The sequence below is a fragment of the Eimeria necatrix genome, genomic scaffold (assembly GCF_000499385.1).
Source record: "Eimeria necatrix Houghton genomic scaffold, Enh_scaff91, whole genome shotgun sequence".
NCBI classification, from domain to species: Eukaryota; Apicomplexa; class Conoidasida; order Eucoccidiorida; family Eimeriidae; genus Eimeria; species Eimeria necatrix.
In genome coordinates, this window is record NW_013654708.1 from 80,001 (window position 1) to 102,500 (window position 22,500).

Here is a 22,500-nt window from a genome sequence, read left to right on the forward strand (position 1 = left end):
AAGAGTATCGCAGAGGCGATACAGCTTGCAGAAGACCTTCTTTCAGACAGCAGCAGCAGCAACAGCAGCAGCAGCAACAGCAGCAGCAGCAGCAGCAGCATAGAGGCAGAACTTGATGCTTTCGAGACTCAGGAGCTGCCTGCTGCTCTTGTGCGTTACTGGGCCATTCTCGAGAGCGAGTGGCAAGACCCTGAGCAGCAGCTGCAGCAGCAGCTGCAGCAGCAGCTGCTGCTGCAGCAGGAGCAGCAGCAGGAGCAGCAGCTGCAGCAGGTCTTTGTAGCCAAATATGCGGGCCGCAGCCTGCTGCAGCAAATGACTCTGCGCTGCTTCAAGCTCTTGAGAAAGTTTCTGCTGCACACTGAGTGCATTCGTTAGTCTCTTCTTGCTGCTGCTGCTGCTGCTGCTGCTGCTGCTGCTGCTGCTGCTGTTGCTGGCATTGCTGATTGTAATCCGCTGCCTTTTCCGCTGTTGGTGCTGCTGTTGCTGCTACTGTTGCTTCTGCCTCTTCACTGCCGCTTCTAGTGCCGCTGTTGCTGCTGCTTCTAGTGCCGCTGTTGCTGCTGCTGCTGCTGCTGCTGCTGCTGCTGCTGCTGCTGCTGCTGCATCTTTAGACTGGGCACTGTGGAGAGCTCAGCACGGTCAGTTGCCGCCATTGCTGCTGCTCGCAGCAAAAGTGTGAGTCTATGCTGCTGCTGCTGCTGCTGCTTCTGTGTCTTCTGCTGCTGCAGCAGCAGCAGTCTCGCTGCATGCTGCTGGCTACGGGACTCTGCTGCCGGCGCAGCGGCTGCTGCTGCTGCTGACACATTTGCTGTCGCTGCTCGGCAGCAGCAAAATAGTTACAGAAGAAACAACAGATGGGCAGCAGCGGCTGCGGCTTGCGCTGCTGCTGCTGCTCAAGGTCATCAGGTTCGATGCACAGCAGCAGCAGCAGCAGCAGCAGCAGCAGCAGCAGCAGCAGCAGCAGGAAACGCAGAAACAGCAGCAGCAACGCCAAGAGGGTGCGGATGGGCATGCAGGGGACAAATGTGGTGTGACTGCACCAGAGGCAGCAGCAGCTGCTGCTGCTGCGCCAGCAGCAGCAGCAGCAGCAGCAGCAGGTTGCTGCAGTTGCCGCGAAGTCCCTCTGTATCTCTTTTACTCTCCAGTGTCTCTGCTGCTGCGTGCTGCTGGTTTGCTGCTGGACTTGGTGTGTCAGTACACCCGGTGGGGGGAAGCAGCAGCAGCAGCAGCAGCGTGGGCGAATGTATGGCCGCTGCTGCGGGAAGCGAAACTGCTGCTGCAGCAGCAGCAGCAGCAGCAGCATCTGCTGCAGCAGCAGGTCTGGGAGATGCTGCAGCACGTTTATGACTCCCAAGAGCTGCTGGCCAGCTGCGTGGGGGCTCAGGTAACTATGCAGCAGCGGCAGCATCTCAGCAGCAGCAGCAGCAGCAGCAGCAGCAGCAGCAGCAGCAGTGCTGCGGCGTTTGAGCGGCTCTCGCCGTACCAATATGAGCAGCAGCGAGACGCAACAGCAGCAGCAGCTTCTGCTGGTGCGCTGCTGCAGCTGCTGCAGAGGCGCGAGGTGTACAGGCAGCGGCAGCAGGAGCTGTGGCAGCAGCAGCAATACTGGGACCCGCGCAGCAGAGCAGCAGCAGCAGCAGCAGCAGGCGAGGTGCGTGCCGTTGCTGCAGGAGAGAAGCATCCTCCAGCGCTGCTCTGCAGCCGCTGCAGCAACAGCAGCAGCAGCAGCAGCAGCAGCAGCAGCAGCAGCAGCGCTGCCTTGTCGCCCTTCCCGGCCCCGCTTTTTGGCAGCAGCAGCAGCAGCAGCAGCAGCAGCAGCGTGGTGGCAGCCACGCTGTTTGCTGCTGCTCCCACGTGTATAGACACCCGAGAGCTGCTGCGGAATCTGGAAGGATTGGCGGACTTTTGGGGGGCGCAGCAGCAGCAGCTAACAGCAGAGTTTCATTTGCATGCAGCAGCAGCTCTCGTGAAGCAAGCAGCAAGCGACAGGCAGCAGAAGCAGCAGCTGCAGCAGCAAATGCAGCAGCTGCAGCAGCAAACGCAGCGAGAACATCCCGGCGAGCAAACGCCAGCTGCTGCAGCAGAGGAAGATGCAGCAGCAGCAGCAGCAGCAGCAGCAGCAGCAGCAGCAGACACCGTTGACAGCGATGTTCTCTATTTGGGGCCCATTGCTGTGGCCTCACTAGTGCAGCACGGAGAGCAGCAGCTGGAAGAGTTTGCTGCTGCGCTGCAGCAGCAGCTTGCTGCTCTCTTTGGGCAGCGGCTCAAGGCCTCGCGGCAGCTGCAGCAGCAGGGGCTTCCTTTTGTTGCAGACTGGCTGCAGCAGCAGCTGCAGCAACTGAAGCAGCAGCAGCAGCAGCAGCAGAACAAGCAGCAAGATCCAGACAGCCAGCAGCAAGAGGGAGCGCAGCAGCAGGAAACGGAATCACAGCAGCAGCAACAGCAGCAGCAGCAGCAGCAGCAACAGCAGCAAAGCCAAAACAGAAGCGATGCTGACTTGGAGAAACTGCTCACTAAAGACGTGAACCCTGGCTGCTGCTGCTGCTGCTGCTGCTGCTGCCGCTGCTGCTGCTGCTGCTGCCGCTGCTGCTGCTGCTGCTGCTGCCGCTGCTGCTGCTGCTGCTGCTGCTGCTGCTGCTGCTGCTGCTGCTGCTGCTGCTGCTGCTGCTGCTTGTCTTGCTGCTATTGCTGCAGCACCAGCGCGTTTTTCCGTTGCATTTGCTGCTGCTGCTGCTGTGAATTTTCCGCAGCAGCAGCAGCAGCAGCAGAAAGAATTTCTGCTGCAGGTGCAGCAGCAGCTGCTGCTGTGGTTTGTGGTCTGCTGCAGATGGGCCCGCAGCTTTCTTTGTGTCTCAGCAATATTGAAGATGCATTTTTGCTGCTGGCAGTCCCAGAAGCAGCCGTTAAGGCCTTAATACTAAAGCAGCAGCAGCAGCAGCAGCAGCAGCAGCAGCAGCAGCAGCAGCAGCAGCAGCAGCAGCAGCGCCAAGAGGAGGGAGGCGACGCTGTCCAGAGCGGCGGTAGCAGCAACAGCAGCAGCAACAAAAGCGACAGCAGCAGCAGCAGCAGCAACAGCAGCAGCAGCAGCAGCAGCAACAGGGATATTTGCTGTTGGCCTGTCAATTTCGGGGAGCTGCTGCAGCGCCACGCGAGCCCTCAGCCTTCGCTGCTGCAGCTGGCAGCCCGCTGTGAGCGGTTGCTGCTGCTGCCAGAAGCAGCGGATGCAGCAGCAGCAGCAGCAGCAGCTGCTGCTGCTGCTGCTGCACATGGCATCAGGGAAGAAGAGATGTATGACTCCGAGCTGCTCAGTTCTGCTGCTGCTCTTGCTGCTGCTGCTGCTGCTGCTCTTGCTGGGGCTGCTGCTGCGTAACTTCTTCCATCGTCTCGTCATACTACTGCTGCTGCTGCTACTGCTGCTGCTGCTGCTGCTGCTGCTGCTGCTGCTGCAGGTCCTGGGTGCTGCTGACAGACCGCACGCTGCTGCTGCTGCCAGTCTCTCTGCCTCCGCTTCATGACGTTGTGAGCGAATTTGCCACAGCAGCAAATGTGCTGCTGCTGCTGCTGCTGCTGCTGCTATTTCTCCTGCTGCTGCCGTTGCTGCTTTAGCTGCTGCTGCTGCTAGTAGTTCTGGTGCTGCTAGTTGCCGAGTCGCCGCTGGTTGTTGCTGCCCCCGCCTGTGTCTTCCCTTGCTGCCTCTTTTGCTGCAGCTGCTGTTGCTGCTGCTGCTGCTGCTGCTGCTGCTGCTGCTGCTGCTGCTGCTGCTGGTTCTTTCAGGTATCTAGGAAGCTCGCGCAGATGAACAGGCAGCTAATGATGACTAACGAAACGGCTCCCCTGCTGCCGGAACTGAAGGACCTGCCGTGAGGGTTTAGGGTTTAGGGTTTAGGGTTTAGGGTTTAGGGTTTAGGGTTTAGGGTTTAGGGTTTACAGGCATGCCCCTTGGGGTTTAGGGTTTAGGGCCTATGTGTTAGATTTGCCTTCCCACACGCAGCAGCAGCGGCTGCTGCAGCGGCTGCTGCAGCAGCTCCTAGGCAGCAGTGCTCCCTCTGATGTCACTGCATTTGCCGCTGCTGCTGCTCATGCTGCTGCTGCTGCTGCTGCTGCTGCTGCTGCTGCAGCGAGGGCGACCTGGAGCGCCTGCGGAGCCTCTCGCTGACTGTTGGCTTTGAAGGGCCCAAGTGTCTCTTTGCTGCAGCAGCATTTTACTCAAATGCTGCTCTTAAGGCGAGCTGCTGCTGCTGTTGCTGCTGCTGCTGCTGCTTTTGCTGCTGCTGCTATGGATCTGCTGTTCAGCAGCAGCACCTAGCCCCCCTGCCAGTTTGCCCTGCTGGTGTTGCTGCTGCCTCTGCTGCCGCTGCTGCTGCTGCTGCCGCTGTTGCTGCTGCTGCTGCTGCACTTCTTTCGGCTGCAGCTGAGGTGCAGCAATTCCTGCTGTTGCTGCTGCTGCTGCTGCTACGAGTTGACGCGCAGCAGCAGCAGCAGCAGCATTAGCAGCAGCAGCAAGTCTGACGAATGTCCACACCCTTTGCAGCGTTCTTGCAACACCTGTTCTCCCCTCGGCCCATTTTGTCCTGCTGCTGCTGCTGCTGCTGCTGCTGTTGCTGCTGCTGCTGCTGCTGCTGCTGCTGCTGCTGCTGCTGCTGCAGCTGTTTACACTGGACGGCTGGTCAACAGACCACACTCGCCTTTGTTTGCTTCAGTCTTCTCTCTACAAGTGAGTCTTAAACATTTTTATTTTCATTTTACTTTTATTATTTGTATCATTTATTATTATTTATTATTTATTATTATTATTATTATTATTATTAATTATTATTATTATTATTATTATTATTATTATTATTATTATTATTATTATTATTATTATTCTTGGGATTCATCGTTCTTAGCAACTGGTGCAGCAGCAGCAGCAGCAGCATGCTGCTGCTGCTGCTGCACTAGTTGCTACGAACAGCAACTGCAGCAGCAACCGCAGCAGCAGCAGCAGCAGCAGCAGCAGCAGCAGCAGCACAGTGTGTTTGCCTGCAGGGAGCTTTCCTTCTTTGAAGAAAACCTCCCGCGTTTTGTTGGAATGCTGCAGCGGCGCTGCAAGCTGCTGGAGCCTTTAGCAGCAGAGCTAAACCCTCAGTTTTACCTAGACCTCGTGTAAACCCTAAACCCTAAACCCTAAACCCTAAACCCTCGCAGGCCTCTGCAGGCGCCCGCGGGGCCTTCACGGGCAATCCAGTGTACTCAAAAACCCTAGCGGTCTTTAAAAGGAAACAAATGCGCCAGCTCAAGGATTTAGGGCTTCTAATTTAGGGTTTAGGGTTTAGGGTTTAGGGTTTAGGGTTTAGGGTTTAGGGTTTGGGGGTGGCGGCAGGCGGCAGCTCTCTTATGAGCTCGGGGAGGTTTACGAGCAAATTCATATTTGCAAATGGAAGGGCCGAAAACCCTCATGGGATGATGACGCTAGTGCCGGTAAACCCTAAACCCTAAACCCTAAACCCTAAACCCTAAAGTCTTGTGCTTAAGCCCTGAGCGGCCTGGGGAGCAAAGCGAAGGGCGCACTTAGGAAGAGAGCGATGTTTGGGGCTTTATACTAATGGCTTAGTATTCAGGGTTTAGGGTTTAGGGTTTAGGGTTTAGGGTTTAGGGTTTAGGGTTTAGGGTTTGGGGTTTTGGGTGACACAGATCTTTGCCTTGACTTCAACCAGATGCAAGACGAAGAGCTCAATCGTGAGAAAGCTGATGCTGCACCTGCTGCTGCAGTTGCGTTTGCTGCTAGTTTTGCTGCTGCTGCTGCTGCACTTGCTGCTAATGCTGCTGCTGCTGCTGCTGCTGCTGCTGCTGCTGCTGCAGGGCTAAAGAAGTGCCGCGAGCTGCATGCGTTTGCTGCTCGTAGCGCCCACTACTTTACAATTTTTATAAAGACGTTTGAAATTGTGAGCTTTCGGCCTCAGCTTTCAAGCTTTAGGGTTTAGGGTTTAGGGTTTAGGGTTTAGGGTTTAGGGTTTAGGGTTTGGTGTTTAGGGTTGTGAAGCCCATCCGTGGGTCTGCACTCTAAATTGAAGGCTTAGGGTTTAGGTTTGCGGGACGCCACTCTGACTGCCTCTGTGCTACGGCGGCACGCACTTAGGGTTTAGGGTTTAGGGTTTAGGGTTTAGGGTTTTTGCGCCGCGGGGCGCACACCCTGCGTCTGCCTCTCCCGCGAAGGGTTTAGGGTTTAGGGTTTAGGGTTTGTGCGCAGCGAGGCGCAGACCGTGGGGCAGCCAGGCCTTCGAAGGGTTGAGGGCCTAGGGTTTAGGGTTTAGGGTTTAGGGTTTAGGGTTTAGGGTTTGCGCGCAGCGGGGCGCAGACCCTGTTTCCGAATTGTCAGCAGAACTGCGGGGAGCTTTGGCTTGTTCGAAAATGAAAAGAGCTTTAATGATGTCTCAGATGGGAAGAAGCAAACAAGAGTGCATTCAGTGCATGGCTGCTGCCCTCAAGGTCCTAGGGTTTAGGGTTTAGGGTTTAGGGTTTAGGGTTTAGGGTTTAGGGTTTAGGGTTTGGGGTTTGGGGTTTAGGGGGGGGGCGTGCGGCGGCGCTGCAACGCCAGCAGCGGTAGAAATTTGATGCTGCTGGCCAGCCGGGGGCCCGCCTAGAGGGTTTAGGGTTTAGGGTTTAGGGTTTAGGGTTTAGGGTTTAGGGTTTTGGGTGTGCAGGAGTATGATGCCTTGATAGAGTTCTTCGCCTCTTTCAAAGAGTCGGCTGTCGTTGGTTCTCCGTTGCAGGTCCAGATGTCGCTGGTAAGTGAGGGTTTAGGGTTTAGGGTTTAGGGTTTAGGGTTTAGGGCTTAGGGTTTAGGATTTAGGGTTTAGGGTTTAGGGTTTTGGCTGCGGTTCTGCTGCAGTGCAAAGACACCAGCGCCTTGCTGCGACTGCGCATCAACAAGCTCTGCGACTTGGGGAGGTAAAACAGCAGCAGCAGTTGCTGCTGCAGCAGCAGCAGCAGTTGCTGCTGCAGCAGCAGCAGCAGCAACAGCAGCAGCAGCAGCAACAGCAGCGGCGGCAGCAGCAGCTGAAAGCGCAGCGCCAGCTGCCGCTTGGCTGTTGCTGAAGGGATGACTATGCCCGAGCCCATCTGAGGGTTTAGGGTTTAGGGTTTAGGGTTTAGGGTTGTCAAGGCCCCCAACTACAGAATGGCGTTTGAAGTTTGAGGGTTTAGGGTTTAGGGTTTTTGAGGGTTTGGGCTGTTTAGGTTAACAGCTAGCTAGCCCAGATGGTTAGTTAGCGCCATCTATCCATGGCTAGCTGCTCTCCTAGTTAGCTAGCCCAGCTTACCTAGCTAGCTAGCTAGCTAGCTAGCTAGCCTAGCTAGCCAGCCAGCTAGTTAGTTAGCCTAGCTAGCCATGGCTAGCTAGCTGTGGCTAGCTGACTGTGCCTGGCTAGCTAGCTAGCCGTGGCTAGCAAGCTATCCCCTAGCTAGCCGTTCCCAGCTAGCTAGCTAGCTCCGAATCGTCGCCAAGCTAGCCAAGCCTGGCTAGCTAGCTAGCTGGCTGGCTAGCTAGCTAGCTAGCTAGCTAGCTACTACCAGCTAGCCAGCTAGTTCCGCGCCACCACTCCTGAATAGCCAGCCAGCTACCTGGCTAACTGTCTATCTATATCTATCTGCCGGGCTAGCTAGCTATCTGGTTGGCTAGCTATTTAGCTAGCTAGCTAGCTAGCTAGCCAGCTATATATCTCTCGCCTCATCCGGCCCAGCAAGCTGGCTAGCTAGCTAGCAAAGCTCCCAGCCAGTTCCGCCCAGGCAGCTAGCTAGCCAGCTAGTTAGCTAGCTGGCTAGCTAGCTAGCTATCCAGCTAGCTAGCTAGCTAACCAGCTAGCTAGCTAGCTAGCTACCTAGCTAGCCATACGGGCGACGAGGCCCCAGAAATACCCTATTTGCTTCCTCACTTGTATTCTTTGATTTTTATTTTTTTTTTTAAATTCATTTTGAATTTTATTTTTAAAATTTGTTTTCAATATTTATTTTTTTAATTTATTTTTTGAATTTGTTTTTCTTTGAACTTCTTTTTGGCTCTTTTTTGTCTTCTCTAAATCGCCGTCGACTCGCAGCAGCAGCAGCAACAGCAGCAGCAGCAGCAGCAGCAGCAGCAACGGCAGCAGCAGCAGCAGTAATAGCAGCAGCAGCTGCAGCTCACGCGTTTGTATGAGTGCCGCTGGTCTGAGAGGCGACGTGATCAGCTGCAGCAAAGCAAAAGTGTAATTTAGGGTTTAGGGTTTAGGGTTTAGGGTTTAGGGTTTAGGGTTTAGGGGCTTTTGTCCCCACTTTTTTGCTTGAGTTGAACACTCAGAAGTCCTCACTAGTTAGCGTTTATCCCTAGAAGACAGCTTGTTGTACTCATGGGTAGGGTTTAGGGTTTAGGGTTTAGGGTTTAGGGTTTAGGGTTTAGGGTTTAGCGTTTAGGGGCCTTAGACTCTGGCGATCCTCGAGAAGGCTTCAATCCCTGTTGAAATGCCAAATTTCAAGCAATAAAAAAACTTGTCTGTAAGGGTTTAGGGTTTAGGGTTTAGGGTTTAGGGTTTAGGGTTCGGAGACCACTGCAGGGCCTCAGGTGGGCCCCGTGTTCGGGGGCCCCAGGAAAGCCCGGAGCAGAGAGGAGGGTTTAGGGTTTAGGGTTTAGGGTTTAGGGTTTATTGGCGCTTTTTTTCATCATATATAAGCAATTTTAATTCGGTTTTAGGGTAGAAGGCTGCAAGCCTTAAACCCTAAACCCTAAACCCTAAACCCTAAACCCTCCATACGAGGCCCCACGGGCCCCACACCCCGAGCGCTGCGAAACCCTTAAACTCTAAAACCCTAAACCCTAAACCCTTTTCTGCAAACCCTTAAGCAGATCTTTTGAGGCTGCCCGCCGTGGGGGTCTACTGGGCACCTTTTTCGCTACCCTGCCCGTTAGGGTTTAGGGTTTAGGGTTTAGGGTTTAGGGTTTACAACTGGAGCTTCTCAACACAAAGAATGTCGGAGCCAAAGGTAAGAACAAAATAAAGTCGATCCAGTTGCTGCGACTTCGACATGCTGAACGAGGGTTTAGGGTTTAGGGTTTAGGGCTTCGGGTTCAGGATTAGGGTTTAGGGTTTAGGGTTTAGGGTTTAGGGTTTGCTTCTGCAGCGACAAAAAGGAACCAAAGGGAAACGGGCGCCGGAGGCAGAGGAAGAACCCGAGAAAGAATTAGTAACCCTAAACCCTAAACCCTACCTAAACCCTAAACCCTAAGCCGCAAACCCTAAACCCTAAACCCTAAACCCTAGGTACGCAGCAAGCCCTTCGTTAACCCTAAACCGCCAAGCCCTTTTTGGGGAAATGCGAGGCCCTGAGAGCTAAACCCTAAACCCTAAACCCTAAACCCTAAACCCTAAGTAAACCCTGAACCCTTGGCCATGAACTCGAATCCCTAGACAAAGGGTCTGCGGTGCGACGTATTCCCTGGCGGTTAGGGTTTAGGGTTTAGGGTTTAGGGCTTAGGGTTTAGGGTTTAGGGTTTGTGCCACAGGAAAATGGCCTAGAGTTTGAAGACCCATACGGCGATGACCTGGACGAAGAAGAGCAGCAGCAGCTGCAGCAGCTGCTGCGCAAGCAGCAGAAGAAGCAAAGCAGCAGCAGCAGCAGCAGCAGCAGCAGCAGCAAAAGAGCAGCAGCAGCAGCAGCAGAAGACCAGGAAGATGAATGGAGCGACGTTTCCGACGCAGAAGAAATGCAAACGGACGAAGACGAGGAGAACGAACAGCCCGTCAAGGTAGGGTTTAGGGTTTAGGGTTTAGGGTTTAGGGTTTAGGGTTTAGGGTTTAGGATCTAGGGTTTGCTGCTTGTGTTACTTCTGCTTCTGCAGGTGTGGCGGCCCGGCGTGGACACCCTTGGCGAAGGTGCGTGCAGCTGCAGTTCATCCTTGAGGCCTAGGGTTTAGGGTTTAGGGTTTAGGGTTCAGGGTTTAGGGTTTAGGGTTTAGGGTTTAGGGTTTAGGGTTTGTGTGGCAGGCGAGGTGCTGGAGTGCGACTCGAGCGCCTACGAACTTCTCCACAGGCTGCAGACGGCTTGGCCCTGTCTTTCTTTTGACTTCATTCCAGACCAGCTCGGCGCCGTAAACCCTAAACCCTAAACCCTAAACCCCAAACCCTAAACCCTAAACCCTAAACCCTCGACTTGAGCGGGAGAGGGCGCTGCGGGCCTGGCCACCCGTTTCGCGCGTGCGCTGGTGTGGCCTCATCTCTGCGGGCGGCGCTGCAGGAAAGGCTGCCTAGGCTTTAGGGTTTAGGGTTTAGGGTTTAGGGTTTAGGGTTTAGGGTTTAGGGTTTGGCTGCAGGCGCGCACGCGGTGCCCCCACACCTGCTACGCCGTGGGGGGCACTCAAAGCGACGGAAAAGAAAATTGTCTTTACATCATGAAGTGGGATCGTCTCCACAAGACGCAGCACGACGACTCCAGCTCGCTTTCCGGCGAATCGGTAAACCCTAAATTAGGGTTTAGGGTTTGGGGTTTAGGGTTTGGCCTTTGCGCGGGGCGGACACGGCGCCGCCGGCACGCGCGGCGACGCGCAGCAGCAACCAGCGCTCTTCGCGCAGCAGCGATTTTTGGCTTTGGGGTTTAGGGTTTAGGGTTTAGGGTTTAGGGTTTAGGGTTTAGGGTTTAGGGTTTAGGGTTTAGGGGGGGGTTTAGGGTTTAGGGTTTAGGGTTTAGGGTTTAGGGTTTAGGGTTTAGGGTTTAGGGTTTAGGGTTTGTGCAGGGCGCGGGAAACACCCCCGCGTTGGTGAACAGTTTGTTGACTTCGCTGTGCAACATTTCGCCCTTCTTTAGGGTTTAGGGTTTAGGGTTTAGGGTTTTAGGGTTTAGGGTTTAGGGTTTAGGGTTTAGGGTTTAGACCACTGCGAGAATAGTGACTGCGAAGGCCTCCAGGTGGCGCTTCACGAGGGGCAGTTTGGAAGACAGCGCAGCCAAACGTGGCGCGGTACTACGCGGACGCGAACGTAAACCGCCCGAGGCAGTATTGGGATTACGTGCAGAGCGACGAAGATGACAACGGCGAAGACGCCAAGTTGGATTTCCGCCTAATTGCCCACAAGGGGGCCGTTAACAGAATTCGCTGCTGCCCCCAGGCAAGGGTTTAGGGTTTAGGGTTTAGGGTTTAGGGTTTGGGGTTTTGAGTTTAGGGCTTAAGAGGGCGTGGAGATTTATTTCTCGAAACTTTTTGTCCCAAAGAAACCCCCAAGACAATTTGCTGCTCAAGGCCCAGGGGTTTAGTTTAGAGTTTAGGGTTTAGGGTTTAGGGTTTAGGGTTTAGGGTTTAGGGTTTAGGGTTTAGGGTTTAGGGTTTGCGAACAGATGCCTCGCCTCGTGGCTGCGTGGTCAGACTTGGGGGTGGTTGGCGTTTGGGATATTGAGAAGCACCTCAAGAGGCTGGACGAGCCGGGTGCAGCTGGTGAGGGTTTAGGGTTTAGGGTTTAGGGTTTAGGGCTTAGGGTTTAGGGTTTAGGGTTTAGGGTTTAGGGTTTAGGGTTTAGGGTTTGCGCAAAGGGTTTGTGGCGCCGAGGCAGTGAGGGTTTGCAAGCAAGCGCTCAAGGCTTGGCTAACGAAATGGACTATCAGGGCTTAGGGTTTAGGGTTTAGGATTAGTGTCTATGGGGTTTAGGTTTTAGGGTTTAGGGTTTAGGGTTTAGGGTTTGTCGTGTCCTTAGGCCCTCCGCCGGATCCTCACCAGAAGCCAACTTTTGAATTTAAAGGCCACGGGACAGAAGGGTTTGCAATGGACTGGAATCCCCTTCACGTAAGGCTCTAGGGTTTAGGGTTTAGGGTTTAGGGTTTAGGGTTTAGGGTTTAGGGCTGTGTGGGCAAATGCGGTGAAGCTGGCGGGCGCTACCAGCTGCAAGTGTGGACTGCAGCCTCCCAGCCGCAAACCCTAAACCCTAAACCCTAAACCCCAAATCGCACAGCCCGGGCCCAAAGCCCTCTGCACAAACCCTAAACCCTAAACCCTAAACCCTAGCTGGAAGCTGCGGCTAGGGTTTGCGAGGGTTTGGGGTGTACGTACAGCTCGGAAAGCTGCTCACGGGCGACGTGAAAGGCCAGGCGTTTTTGTGGCTGCCAAAAGAAGGGGGTTGGAGTGTAGAGGATTTATTCAAAACCCTCAAAAAGAAAAAAAACAAAAACCCTAATCAAAACCCTAGCAAAAACCCTAATCAAAACCCTAGCAAAAACCCTAATTCTACTTTGGAAGAACTCAAGTGGAAACCCCGAGAAGACGGACAGGGAGAGATCTTCGCCGCCGCGTCCAACGATGGCACCATCAAGTAGGGTTTAGGGTTTAGGGTTTAGGGTTTAGGGTTTAGGGTTTGGTGTTTGGGTTTTGGGGTTTGGGGTTTGGGGTTTGGGGCTTAGGGTTTGTTTTGAAGCGTAGTGCCTCGCCTGTGCATATGTGGGTGAATGGGTGCAGGGTTTAGGGTTTAGGGTTTAGAGATTGCAATTTAATTTCAATACTCTGAGAATAGCCCCAAAACCCTAAACCCTAAACCCTAAACCCTAAACGCTGGCCGAGAAGAAGTGGGAAGTGGCGTTGCGGGTTTGGGGTGTCTGTACACCGCAGGCTGTTCGACCTGCGGGTTGGGGTGTCTGTACACCCCGCGGCGCTGCTGGGGCCCCACAACTCAGATGTTAATTCCATTTCTTTTTCTTTTCAAAACCCTAATTTAGTGCTTGCGGGTTTAGAAGAGGGTTTAGTGGTTGCCACGGACCTCCGCTGCCCCCAAATGCCCCTCGCCCAGATCGACTGGCACAAAAAACCCATCACCGTAAACCCTAAACCCTAAACCCTAAACCCTAAACCCTGGTTTTCAAGCCCCAGCGCCCGGGACCCTAAACCCTAGCCTCTAAACCCTAGGCCCTGCAGCCGGCGGCCTAAACCCTAAATCCTGAGCCGAAAAAGGCACAGCGCCCTAAACCCTAAACCCTAAACCCTAAACCCTAAACCCTAAGGGTGCAGCAGCAGCGCGCGGGACGCCAAGGGCTGCGGGGAGGGACGTGGAGATGCCTGGCGGCGGTCTAGGGTTTACGCCCAGGGTTTAGGGTTTAGGGTTTAAGGCCGAGGAATTAGGGTTTAGGGTTTAGGGTTTAGGGTCTCGGCCTCAGGACCGGCGACACAGGAAGGGTTCCCTTGGCGCCTTCGCAGGAGGGTTTAGGCTCTCCCATCTAGGGTTTAGGGTTTAGGGTTTAGGGTTTAGGGTTTAGGGTTTAGGGTTTAGGGTTTAGGGTTTAGGGTGGGGGTTTAGGGTTTAGGGTTTAGGGTTTAGGGTTTAGGGTTTAGGGTTTAGGGTTTAGGGTTTAGGGTTTATGCAGGGCGCGGGAAACACCCCCGCGTTGGTGAACAGTTTGTTGACTTCGCTGTGCAACATTTCGCCCTTCTTTAGGGTTTAGGGTTTAGGGTTTAGGGTTTTAGGGTTTAGGGTTTAGGGTTTAGGGTTTAGGGTTTAGGTGTGCAGTGCGTGGAGTGGCACCCCAGCGAAGAAGGGGTTTTTGCTGCAGCAAGTTTAGATGACTCTCTCACCTTTTGGGATTTGTCTGTCGAACGAGAAGAACCCACAGAAGTCCAAAGTGCGGCAGCTGCTGCTGCTGCTGCTGCTGCTGCTGCTGCTGCTATGTTTGTTGCTGCTGCTGCTGTGTTTGTTGCTGCTGGAGGTGCTGTGTTTGCTGCTGCTGCTGCTGGAGGTGTTGTGTTTGCTGCTGCTGCTGCTGCTGCTAGTGGATTTCATGCTGCTGCTGCTGCTGCGATTGGTGCTACGGTAGCTGTTGCGTTTGCTGCTGCTGCTGCTGCTGCTGCTGCTGCTTGTGGTTTTTGTTTTTAAATGGATTTAACTTTTATTTTATTTTTGTCCTCTTTTGTTCGCTGTTGCGGTTTTGCTGCTGCTCGTGCATGCACATGTTTGAACTAAAGAAAAAATAAAAATAAAAATAAAAATAAAAATAAAAATAAAAATAAAAAGCAAAAGATAAATAATTTAAGATGAGATAATAAATAATAGTAGGCAAACCGTGAAGATAAACAGTAAGAATGAAATAATAATAATAATAATAATAATAATAATAATAATAATAATAATAGTAATTATTATTATTAATAATAATAATAGTAATGATAATAATAATAGTAATAATAGATAATAAACAAACTGCCAAGATAAGTAATAAAAATGAAATAATAAATAAAAATGAAAAGCAAAAGTTAAATAATTAAAAATGGAATAACAAATAATAATAATAAAACTGCAAACAAAGAAATGGCTTTTTAATACTGAAGGTGTAAAGGGCCAAAAAGATGCCACTTTGCCCAGAGGGATTTTCTTGTTTAAATTAAAATATTTATTTATTTAAATTTATTTAAATTAAATTAAATTAAATTTTATGTAAAAGTAAACATTTAAATGCTTCTTTAAATGCCTCTTCTGCTGCTTTCGTGCAAAAGGGCTTTTGGAATGCAAACTTGCGAATAATTCAAGTGTATATCCACCTAAATGCATTGAATTTTGGTTTTATTTCTCCAATTTTGATTTTATTATTTCATTTTGAGATATTTTATTCCCTTAATTTAAATAAATTTATATTTTTGCAGCTTTTTGTGCGGAAATGCACTTGAGACGGTTTCCGCGGAGTTGAAATTGGGAATTTTTCGAAATTTTGCAAAACTTTTGTTTGAATGGCATTTTGATCATTTAAACCTCCAAATCGACAGTTTTTTGCATTTATTTCGGTTTTTTAAAACATTTATTTTCACTTTTGAGGAAAATAAATCAAAAAATGTCCGAAATTGCATTTATTCAAGTTGCGACACTTGGGGTGTACGTACACCGCGCGAACAGACGCGCGCTCCTCTTTTCACGTTTTTTTCTCTTTTTCTTTTCAAATGAATTTATTTGAATTTAAAATTACTTTTAGAAGTCCTTTTTGGGATTAATTTGCGTTTAAAATGCCTATTTTGGAGTTATTTTTTCAAATTCGCAATGCTGCACTTGTCTGCTGCTGCGTGCAACCATTTGCTTCCCTTGGGCTCTCTTGCCGATATTTTGTTTTCAAATCTTTTTATTTTTTTAATTTGAAAAAGTCTTTTTTGAAATTATTTCCATTTGCATAAATGGTGCCTTTGTGCATGCATGCATGCTTTCAAAATTGTACATTTTGAGACTTTGAAGCGTTCCCACTGCTGCTGCTGCTGCTGTGCTGCTGCTGCTGCTGCTGCTGCTGCTGCTGTGCTGCTGCTGCTGCTGCTGCTGTGCTGCTGCTGCTGCTGCTGCTGCTGCTGCTGCTGTGCGCAACTGGCGGCTATTTGCTGCGTCTGCTGCTGTGTGTGCTGCTGCTGCAGCTGCTGCAGTGCCCGAGCAGCTAATGTTTGTCCACGGGGGGCAGCAGCAAATTTCAGAGTTTCACTTCCACCCCCAAATTCCAGGGTTTGTTGCTGCTACTGCCAGCGACGGATTCAGCATTTTCAAGACCTGCAACATCTAAACCCTAAACCCTAAACCCTAAACCCTAAACCCTAGCGCTGCCGCGTGGGGTGGGCCGCGCACTCGCTACCAGTCCAAGAATGAGGGAAAGTTCCCAGGTACAACGTGCGCGGCTTAGGGTTTAGGGTTTAGGGTTTAGGGTTTAGGCTTAAGGGTTTAGGGTTTGGGGCTTTCCAGTCCACAGTTCGTGCTGGATTGGTTTAGCCAAGCCAAGCTGCAGCAGCAGCACCTGCAGCAGCAGCACCTGCAGGAGCGGCAACTGCAGCAGCAACAACTGCAGCAACTGCAGCAGCAGCAACTGCAGCAGCAGCAGCTGCAGCAGTTGCACCTCATGTTTAAGACACTTTGAAGTTTTAAATAGTGAAAACAGATGAAGCGGCTTAAACCCATGCGGAAGCAAGGGTAGACCCGCAGGTGGCCGCTTCTAGGGTTTAGGGTTTAGGTTTTAGGGTTTAGGGTTTAGGGTTTAGGGTGCTGCAGCTCTGCGAAGGTTTCGCCGCCGTTTAGGCTCGATAGCGTTTCTACGAATTAGGGTTTAGGGTTTGGGGTTTAGGGCCTAGGGATTGGGGAAGGCGGATGGTTTGACTTAAGTTCCGATTAGGGTTTAGGGTTTAGGGTTTAGGGTTTGGGGTATGGGACTCGTGTGGAGGCCGAAGACAATACTTTTGTATTTATTGGCGCCATTTTTAATTCTTTTTAATCCTAATTTCTTTTAATTTAAATTAATTAAATTGAATCGAATTAAATTAAATTAAATTAAATTAAATTAAATTAAATTAAATTAAATTAAATTAAATTTAATTTAATTTAATTTTGAAGACAACTTTTTGGGGGCAAACGCCCCTCGCCGGCGAGCAGGTGACCCGGGCTCGCGGCTGGCCGCGCGGGCAGTGCGGGCATTTTTGGGTCTTTTGGAGTTTTAAAAACGCGAAAATGAAATTAAAAAGAAATAAAAAATAAAAAGGGAATTATATTTCAATTTAAAAAAGAAAAGAAGTCCTTTTTTGCTGCTGCTGCGGCCACTTTGCTGCTGCTGCGTCCGCGGTGACCGGCGGTCGGCTCGCCGCAGCGGCGGCGGGGGGAGAGCGCCTGGGGGCGTTTGGCCGTTTAAAAGGTGGAAATTGAAATTAAATAAAAATAAAAATAAAAAATAATAAAATTAAATTAAAAATAAAACAAAAATTGCGCTTAAAGTCCTTCGTTTGGGCCGAATTGGCCGCCGCGCAGCCGACGACGGGGCCGGCTCGGTCAGGCCGCAGCAGACTTGCTGCTGCAGTTCTGCTGCAGCAGAGCTCTTAAAAGGGTCTTAAAGAGCGAATTTCAGGTGTACGTACACCTAAATACATTCCGCACTTTCTGGCGACTTGACTAATCCCTGATTTGCTGCTGTTAGTGCGCGGCTGCTGCTGCTGCTGAGCTGTCAGTACACCTCAAGCTATCTGCTGCTCCTTCTTTGGCTCCGCTCTTTTCATTTTATTTTTATTTTCTGGCCCTGCGCCGGGGTGTACGTACACCTGACGCGCGCAGCAGCTGCTGGGGCTGCTGCTCCTTCTCTCGCTTCCTGCTGCAGCTGCTGCAGCAGCAGCTGCTGCTGCTGCTGCTGCAGCAGATTTTCACTTTATTTTTCTACTAATTAGAACAAATGAAACACGAAGGGGCTGAGGAGTCTCTGAAGGCCTCGGGATGGCCTCAGCCGGACTCCCCAGCTGGCCTGAAGCGCCGCTCCCTTAGCAAGAGCAGCAGCAGCAGCAGCAGCAGCAGCAGCAGCAGCAGCAAGGACGGCGGAGGCTGCGACCGCTTGGACGCCGGCCAGAGCGGCCGGCTGGAGCCGCGGCTGTTTGCTGCTGCTGCTGCTGCTGCGCAGCAGCCGCAGCAGCAGCAGCAAACCTTGCCAGAGGGAACAGCCGGGCACGTGCAGGCCCGAGTGCTGCGCCAGCCCTCCCGCCAGCAGCAGCAGCAGCAGCAGCAGCAGCAGCAGCAGGAGCAGCAGGGGGCGCAGCGGCGGGGTCGGAGCCGGTGTCTTTCGCGGGTGTTTAGGCTCATGACGACTTGCTGCTGGTTGTTTTGCTGCTGCTGCATCAGTTTGCTGCTGTGGGGCCCTTCGCTGTTTTTGCTGCTGCCGCCCACAGCGCGGCAAATATCTTTGCTGCTGGCTCCGGGGCTGCGGCTGTTTGTTGCTGCTCCTTACGACGCGGAGTCTGCTGCTGCTGCTGCTGCTGCTGCTGCTGCGGGGTGGCCGAGTCTGCGTCCGGGGCTGCTGCAGACCTTCTTCCCCTTCTTCTTCCAGCAGCAGCACGAGCAGCAGCAGCAGCAGCAGCAGCAGCAGCAGCAGGAGGCCCCGCTGACGCTGGAGAGCGTGCGGAAGGAGTTTGCTGCCTTGCTGGAAGGCCCGCTGCCAGCTCCTGCTGCGCTGCTGCAGCAGCAGCAAGAGTTCAAGAAGGAGCTGCTGGAAGTTGCTGAGGGAGTTTATGCTGCTCTTGGCTTCGGACTTGCCAACTCTTTTATTCTCAAAGGCCCCACAGGAGTGGTCATCGTGGACACCACTGAGAGTCCAGTGGTCATGCGCGAGATTTGGCAGCAGTTCAAGGCCCTCAGGAAGCAGCAGCGACGCGCCCGCAAGCAGCAGCAGCAGCAGCAGCAGCAGCAGCAGCAGCAGCAGCAGGGGGAGCGCGACGGCGGCGCTGCCCCCGCAGACGCCCACCCCCAGCAGCAGCAGCACGACCCCCAGCAGCAGCAGCAGCAGCAGCAGCAGCAGCAGCACGACCCCCACCCCCAGCAGCAGCAGCATCCCCAGCAGCAGCAGCAGCAGCAGCAGCAGCAGCAGCAGCAGCAGCAGCAGCAGCAGCAGCGTGAGGTGGTGGTGCGTGCTGCGGGTCTGGAGCTGCTGCTGCTGCACGTGCCTGGGGAAACCCCCGACCAGCTGGCGGTGTGGCTGCAGCAGCAGCAAACTTTAATTGCTGCTGACAACATCTACAAAAGCTTTCCCAACCTCTACGCCATCCGCGGCGGCAGCAGCCGCAGCAGCAAAGACTGGGCTGCTTCCTTGGAGCGCATGCGCGCGCTGCAGCCGCAGCTGCTGCTGCTGGGCCACACGAGGCCCTTGGCCGGTGGGGTGTACGTACACTCGGCGTTGACAGCTTATCGGGATGCTATTTTGTTTGTTCATGATCAAACAATAAGATTAATGAACAAAGGCAGCAGCAGCGAGGAAGCTGCTGCGCTGCTGCAGCTGCCTGTACACCTCAGCAGCCACCCGCTGCTGCAGCAGCTCTACGGCGCGCTGCCCTTTGCTGTCCGCGGTGTATATACACACTACATGGGCTGGTTCGGGGGGGCTGCAGAGCAGCTGCAGCCGCTGCCTGCTGCTGCTGCTGCTGCTGCTCTTGCTGCGCTCGCCGGGGGGCCCCACAAGCTCCTGGAAGCTGCTGCTGCTGCCATCCGCAGCAGCAACCCGCAGTGGGCGCTGCAGCTTGCTGCTGCTGCGCTGCTGCTGCAGCCCCACAACGCCCTCGCCAGGGAACTCAAGGTCGTCGCCCTCAGGGCCCTCGCTGCCACGCAAACTGCTGCTTCAGGAAAGACTGCTGCTGCTGCTGCTGCTGCTGCTGCTGCTGCTGCTGCTGCTGCTGCTGGTTGTTGTTGTGGCGCTTGGGAGCAGCAGCACGGTGACGCCGGTTGCGGCCACGGTTTTCGCGCCCGGGGCGCGGCGCTCCCGCCGCCGCTGCTGCTGCTGCTGCTGCTGCTGCTGCTGCTGCTGCTGCTGCTGCTGCTGCTGCTGCTGAGGGCTTGTGTGTGCGTGTGTGTGTTTGCTGCAGCAAGGAATTGGTACTTGACAGCAGCAAGAGAAACTGAGGGGTCTCTGCGGCTGCAGATGAGTGAGCAGCAGAAGAAGCAGCTGCTGCAGCTGCTGCCGCCGCGGGACATTTTCCAGCTGCTGCCTTTCCGAGTGGACCCCGAAGCAGCAGCAGACATCGACGCAGTCATTCTCTTCAAGTTCGTCCCTCCCCCCGAAGCTGCTGCTGCTGCTGCTGCTGCTGCTGCTCCTGCTGCTGCTGCTGCTGCGGAGCAGAGGCAGCCCGCCCAAGCAGCGGCCTCCCCAGAAACGGACGCGCCCCCGCAGCAGCAGCAGCAGCAGCAGCAGCAGCAGCAGCAGCAGCAGCAGCAGCAGCAGCAGGAGCGGCACTGCGTGCACTTTCGGAGAGGCATTGTGTTTACGCGGGACGAATGCGAAAGAGCAGCAGATGTGGAAGTCGAAACTACAGAAGCAGCTTGGAGAAGCATTTTGACAAAAGAAACGGGACTATTTGCTGCTGCAGCAAGAAGAGACTTCAGAGTCAAGGGGCCCCTGCTGCTGCTCGTCAAGTGCCTCGCCTGCATCGAGCTCGACATGGACTGAAACTCCTGCAGCAGCAGCAGCAGCAGCAGCAGCAGCGCAGCAGCAGCAGCAGCAGCAGCAGCAGCAGTAGCAGCAGCAGCGGTGGGGAGAGAGGAAGGAGGGATCTGCCTGGAGAGATGCAGGGGCAGCAGCCACGGATCTTACGGCTGCTGCTGCTGCTGCTGCTGGTGATGCGAGCCGCGAAAGCTGCTGCTGCTGCTGCTGCTGCTGCTCTTTGAGCAGGGCAGTCTTAGCAGCAGCATTAAACGCAGCAATGCGGCCCTTAACTGCGAGGGTTTAGGGTTTAGGGTTTAGGGTTTAGGGTCTTTGGGCCCGCCTGCTTCGATTGAAGGCCAAAAAGAATAAAAAACAAAACAGCAAGTTTGTCCAAAAGCTGCTGCAGCAGGCCCTGGTGCTGGGGTGTACGTACACCTCAGCGCCCTGCACACTAAACCCCGCCGGCTTGACTTCGTGTTGTTGGAACTTTAATTCCTTTCATTTATTTGAACATTAAAAAGCATTCAAATCTTAAAAAGTATTCAAATATATTCAAATGGTATTTCAAATATTATTTATTTACTTCAAATCGCCAAAAGCCGAATATTCAAATCCAGTTTTCTCGCGCCAACCCCGACCTCCTGCCACGCACTGCTCCCAAACCCTAAACCCTAAACCCTAAACCCTAAAAGAGTGTTTTATAATAGCTCCGAAATAAAATTAAAGGAAATAATGCTTTTATTTTAATTTTAAAAGTATACTTCAGGGGATTTCAGCCCCTGGGCAAACAGCGCTCGGGGGGAGCGCGGGCGGTGACCAGCGGTCAACTTGGGGTGTATAGGGGCAGTTTCGGCGTTATTTTGTTTGAAATAAATCCAAAAAGAAAATTAAATTGAAATTAAATTCAAAAATTAATTTTATTTCGAAATTTAAAACGAAAAACGCACTTATAGAAGTTCTGGCTGCTCCCTGGCTCTTGCGCGTCGCTCATACAGCAGCTGTATATACACCCCAGCTCCCCGCGCGCCGGGGGCTGTCTGTGGCTCTCCTTTATTTATTTTTTTACTTTTTTCGTTGAAATAACTTTATTTAAAAACAATAAATCAATTAGAACCTAAAGAGCGCCCTTAGTCTCCTTCTCACACCTCAGCAGCGGCGTTGCTGCTGCTGCTGCTGCTGCGGACAGCGAACTGCTGCCGCTTCGGCGCAGCAGCAAAACGCCTTTTGCTGCTGCTGCTGCTCTCTCGCCACTTTTGCTGCCTTTTTGTTTATTTGTTTATTTGTTTTGCTGCTGCAGCTTTAAATAACAAACAGCAGCAGCAACCCGCATGACGTCCCTATAGAAGGCGCTCTCAGCATGCTGCCGGGGCCTCCCTACAGTCGCAGCAGCAAGCAGCGCAGCTGCTGCTTCCTGCTGCTGCTGCTGCTGCTCCAGCTGAGCCGCCCCGCAGCAGCAGCAGCAGCTGCAGCACCTGCTGCACCGCCGCCGCGACCCCCGGCCGCGGCAGCGCCAGCAGCTGCTGCAGCAGCAGCAAGAGCAGCAGCACCACCAGCACATGAGACTGCGAGAGCTGCAGCAGCAGCAGCAGCAGCAGCAGCGGAGAGGCCACCACAAGCAGCAGCACCCGTGGCAGCAGCACCGTCACCTGCAGCAGCACGAGTTAAAACAGCGCCAGCAGCAGCAGCAGCAGCAAGAGCAGCAGTTCCTCCTGCTGCAGCGGCGGCAGCCGCGCGGCCTGCAGCAGTGAGAGGTGTGGCAGCAGCAGCAGCAGCACCTGCTGCACCACCAGCAGCAAAGGTAACACCAGCAGCGACAGCAGCAGCAGCAGCGAGGCCAGCAGCAGCAGCAGCAACGGGTGAACCATCACCAGCAGCACGGCGAGCAGCAGCAGCAGCAGCAGCAACGGGTGAACCATCACCAGCAGCACGGCGAGCAGCAGCAGCTGCAAAAACTACATCCAAGGCTGCAGCAGCTACAGAAGCAGCAGCAAGAGCGGCAGCAGGACCAGCAGCAGATGCCACGTCAGCAGCAGCAGCACCTGCAGCAGCAGCACCTGCAGCAGCAGCAAGGGCACCAGCAGCAGCAGCGCATGCTGCAGGAGCAGCAAGGACACCAAAAACAGCAGCGCCTGCAGCTGCAGCAGCAGCACCAAAAACAGCAGCGCCTGCAGCTGCAGCAGCAGCAGCAAAAACAGCAGCGGCTGTAGCTGCAGCAGCAGCACCAAAAACACCACCGCCTGCAGCTGCAACAGCAGCACCAAAAACAGCAGCGCCTGCAGCTGCAGCAGCAGCAAAAGCACCAGCACCTCTAGAGCCTGCAGCAGCAGCAGCGCGGCTAGCAGCAGCAAATGCTCCTGCGAGAACAACGACAGCAGCAGCAGCAAGCACTCCTGCAAAAGTAACAGCAGCAACAGCAGCAGCAGCAGCACCACGGCGTGCACAAGCAGGAGCAGGAGCAGCTGATGCTGCAGCTGCTCCTACTGCAGCAACAACAGTTGCTGCAGCAAGGGCAGCAGCAGCAGCAGCAGCAGCAGCAGCAACAGCGAAACCGCCAGCTGCTAAGGCACCTGCAACAGCAGCACCAGCTGCAGCGGGACGAGCAGCAGCAACAGCAGCAGCTGCCGGCAT

At 53.4% G+C, this 22,500-nt stretch overlaps 4 protein-coding genes across 4 annotated transcripts in view; all 4 read left to right on the forward strand.

The window, feature by feature from the left end:
• Positions 1 to 7,077, forward strand: part of ENH_00082950 (hypothetical protein) — a gene marked incomplete at both ends in the record, with an annotated part of 7,380 nt that extends 303 nt beyond the window's left edge. The window contains 11 exons of the mRNA XM_013583376.1: positions 1 to 370; positions 729 to 2,521; positions 2,828 to 3,288; positions 3,450 to 3,519; positions 3,775 to 3,860; positions 5,363 to 5,460; positions 5,674 to 5,718; positions 5,842 to 5,924; positions 6,328 to 6,468; positions 6,684 to 6,771; positions 6,872 to 7,077. The exon at positions 1 to 370 is cut by the window's left edge and continues 303 nt beyond it. Of these exons, the coding sequence (XP_013438830.1) occupies positions 1 to 370; positions 729 to 2,521; positions 2,828 to 3,288; positions 3,450 to 3,519; positions 3,775 to 3,860; positions 5,363 to 5,460; positions 5,674 to 5,718; positions 5,842 to 5,924; positions 6,328 to 6,468; positions 6,684 to 6,771; positions 6,872 to 7,077 (3,441 nt within the window). The remainder of the gene's footprint in view (positions 371 to 728; positions 2,522 to 2,827; positions 3,289 to 3,449; positions 3,520 to 3,774; positions 3,861 to 5,362; positions 5,461 to 5,673; positions 5,719 to 5,841; positions 5,925 to 6,327; positions 6,469 to 6,683; positions 6,772 to 6,871) is intronic.
• Positions 7,078 to 8,979: 1,902 nt separating this feature from the next.
• Positions 8,980 to 15,852, forward strand: ENH_00082960 (Wd repeat protein, putative; the record flags this gene model as incomplete). Its single annotated transcript, XM_013583377.1, has 14 exons — positions 8,980 to 8,994; positions 9,133 to 9,195; positions 9,515 to 9,757; positions 9,851 to 9,884; positions 9,996 to 10,099; positions 10,322 to 10,462; positions 10,742 to 10,813; positions 11,019 to 11,117; positions 11,338 to 11,434; positions 11,691 to 11,779; positions 13,345 to 13,416; positions 13,488 to 13,599; positions 15,362 to 15,446; positions 15,681 to 15,852. 14 exons carry the CDS (start codon positions 8,980 to 8,982, stop codon positions 15,850 to 15,852), a joined length of 1,398 nt encoding a protein of 465 aa, XP_013438831.1.
• A 1,293-nt stretch (positions 15,853 to 17,145) lies between these two features.
• Positions 17,146 to 19,896, forward strand: ENH_00082970 (alkyl sulfatase, putative; the record flags this gene model as incomplete). Its single annotated transcript, XM_013583378.1, has 2 exons — positions 17,146 to 19,165; positions 19,316 to 19,896. 2 exons carry the CDS (start codon positions 17,146 to 17,148, stop codon positions 19,894 to 19,896), a joined length of 2,601 nt encoding a protein of 866 aa, XP_013438832.1.
• Positions 19,897 to 21,229: 1,333 nt separating this feature from the next.
• The window catches only part of ENH_00082980 (hypothetical protein), a gene marked incomplete at both ends in the record, with an annotated part of 3,268 nt that continues 1,997 nt past the window's right edge, over positions 21,230 to 22,500 (forward strand). The window contains one exon of the mRNA XM_013583379.1: positions 21,230 to 22,500. This exon is cut by the window's right edge and continues 1,997 nt beyond it. Coding sequence (XP_013438833.1) covers positions 21,230 to 22,500 — 1,271 coding nt within the window.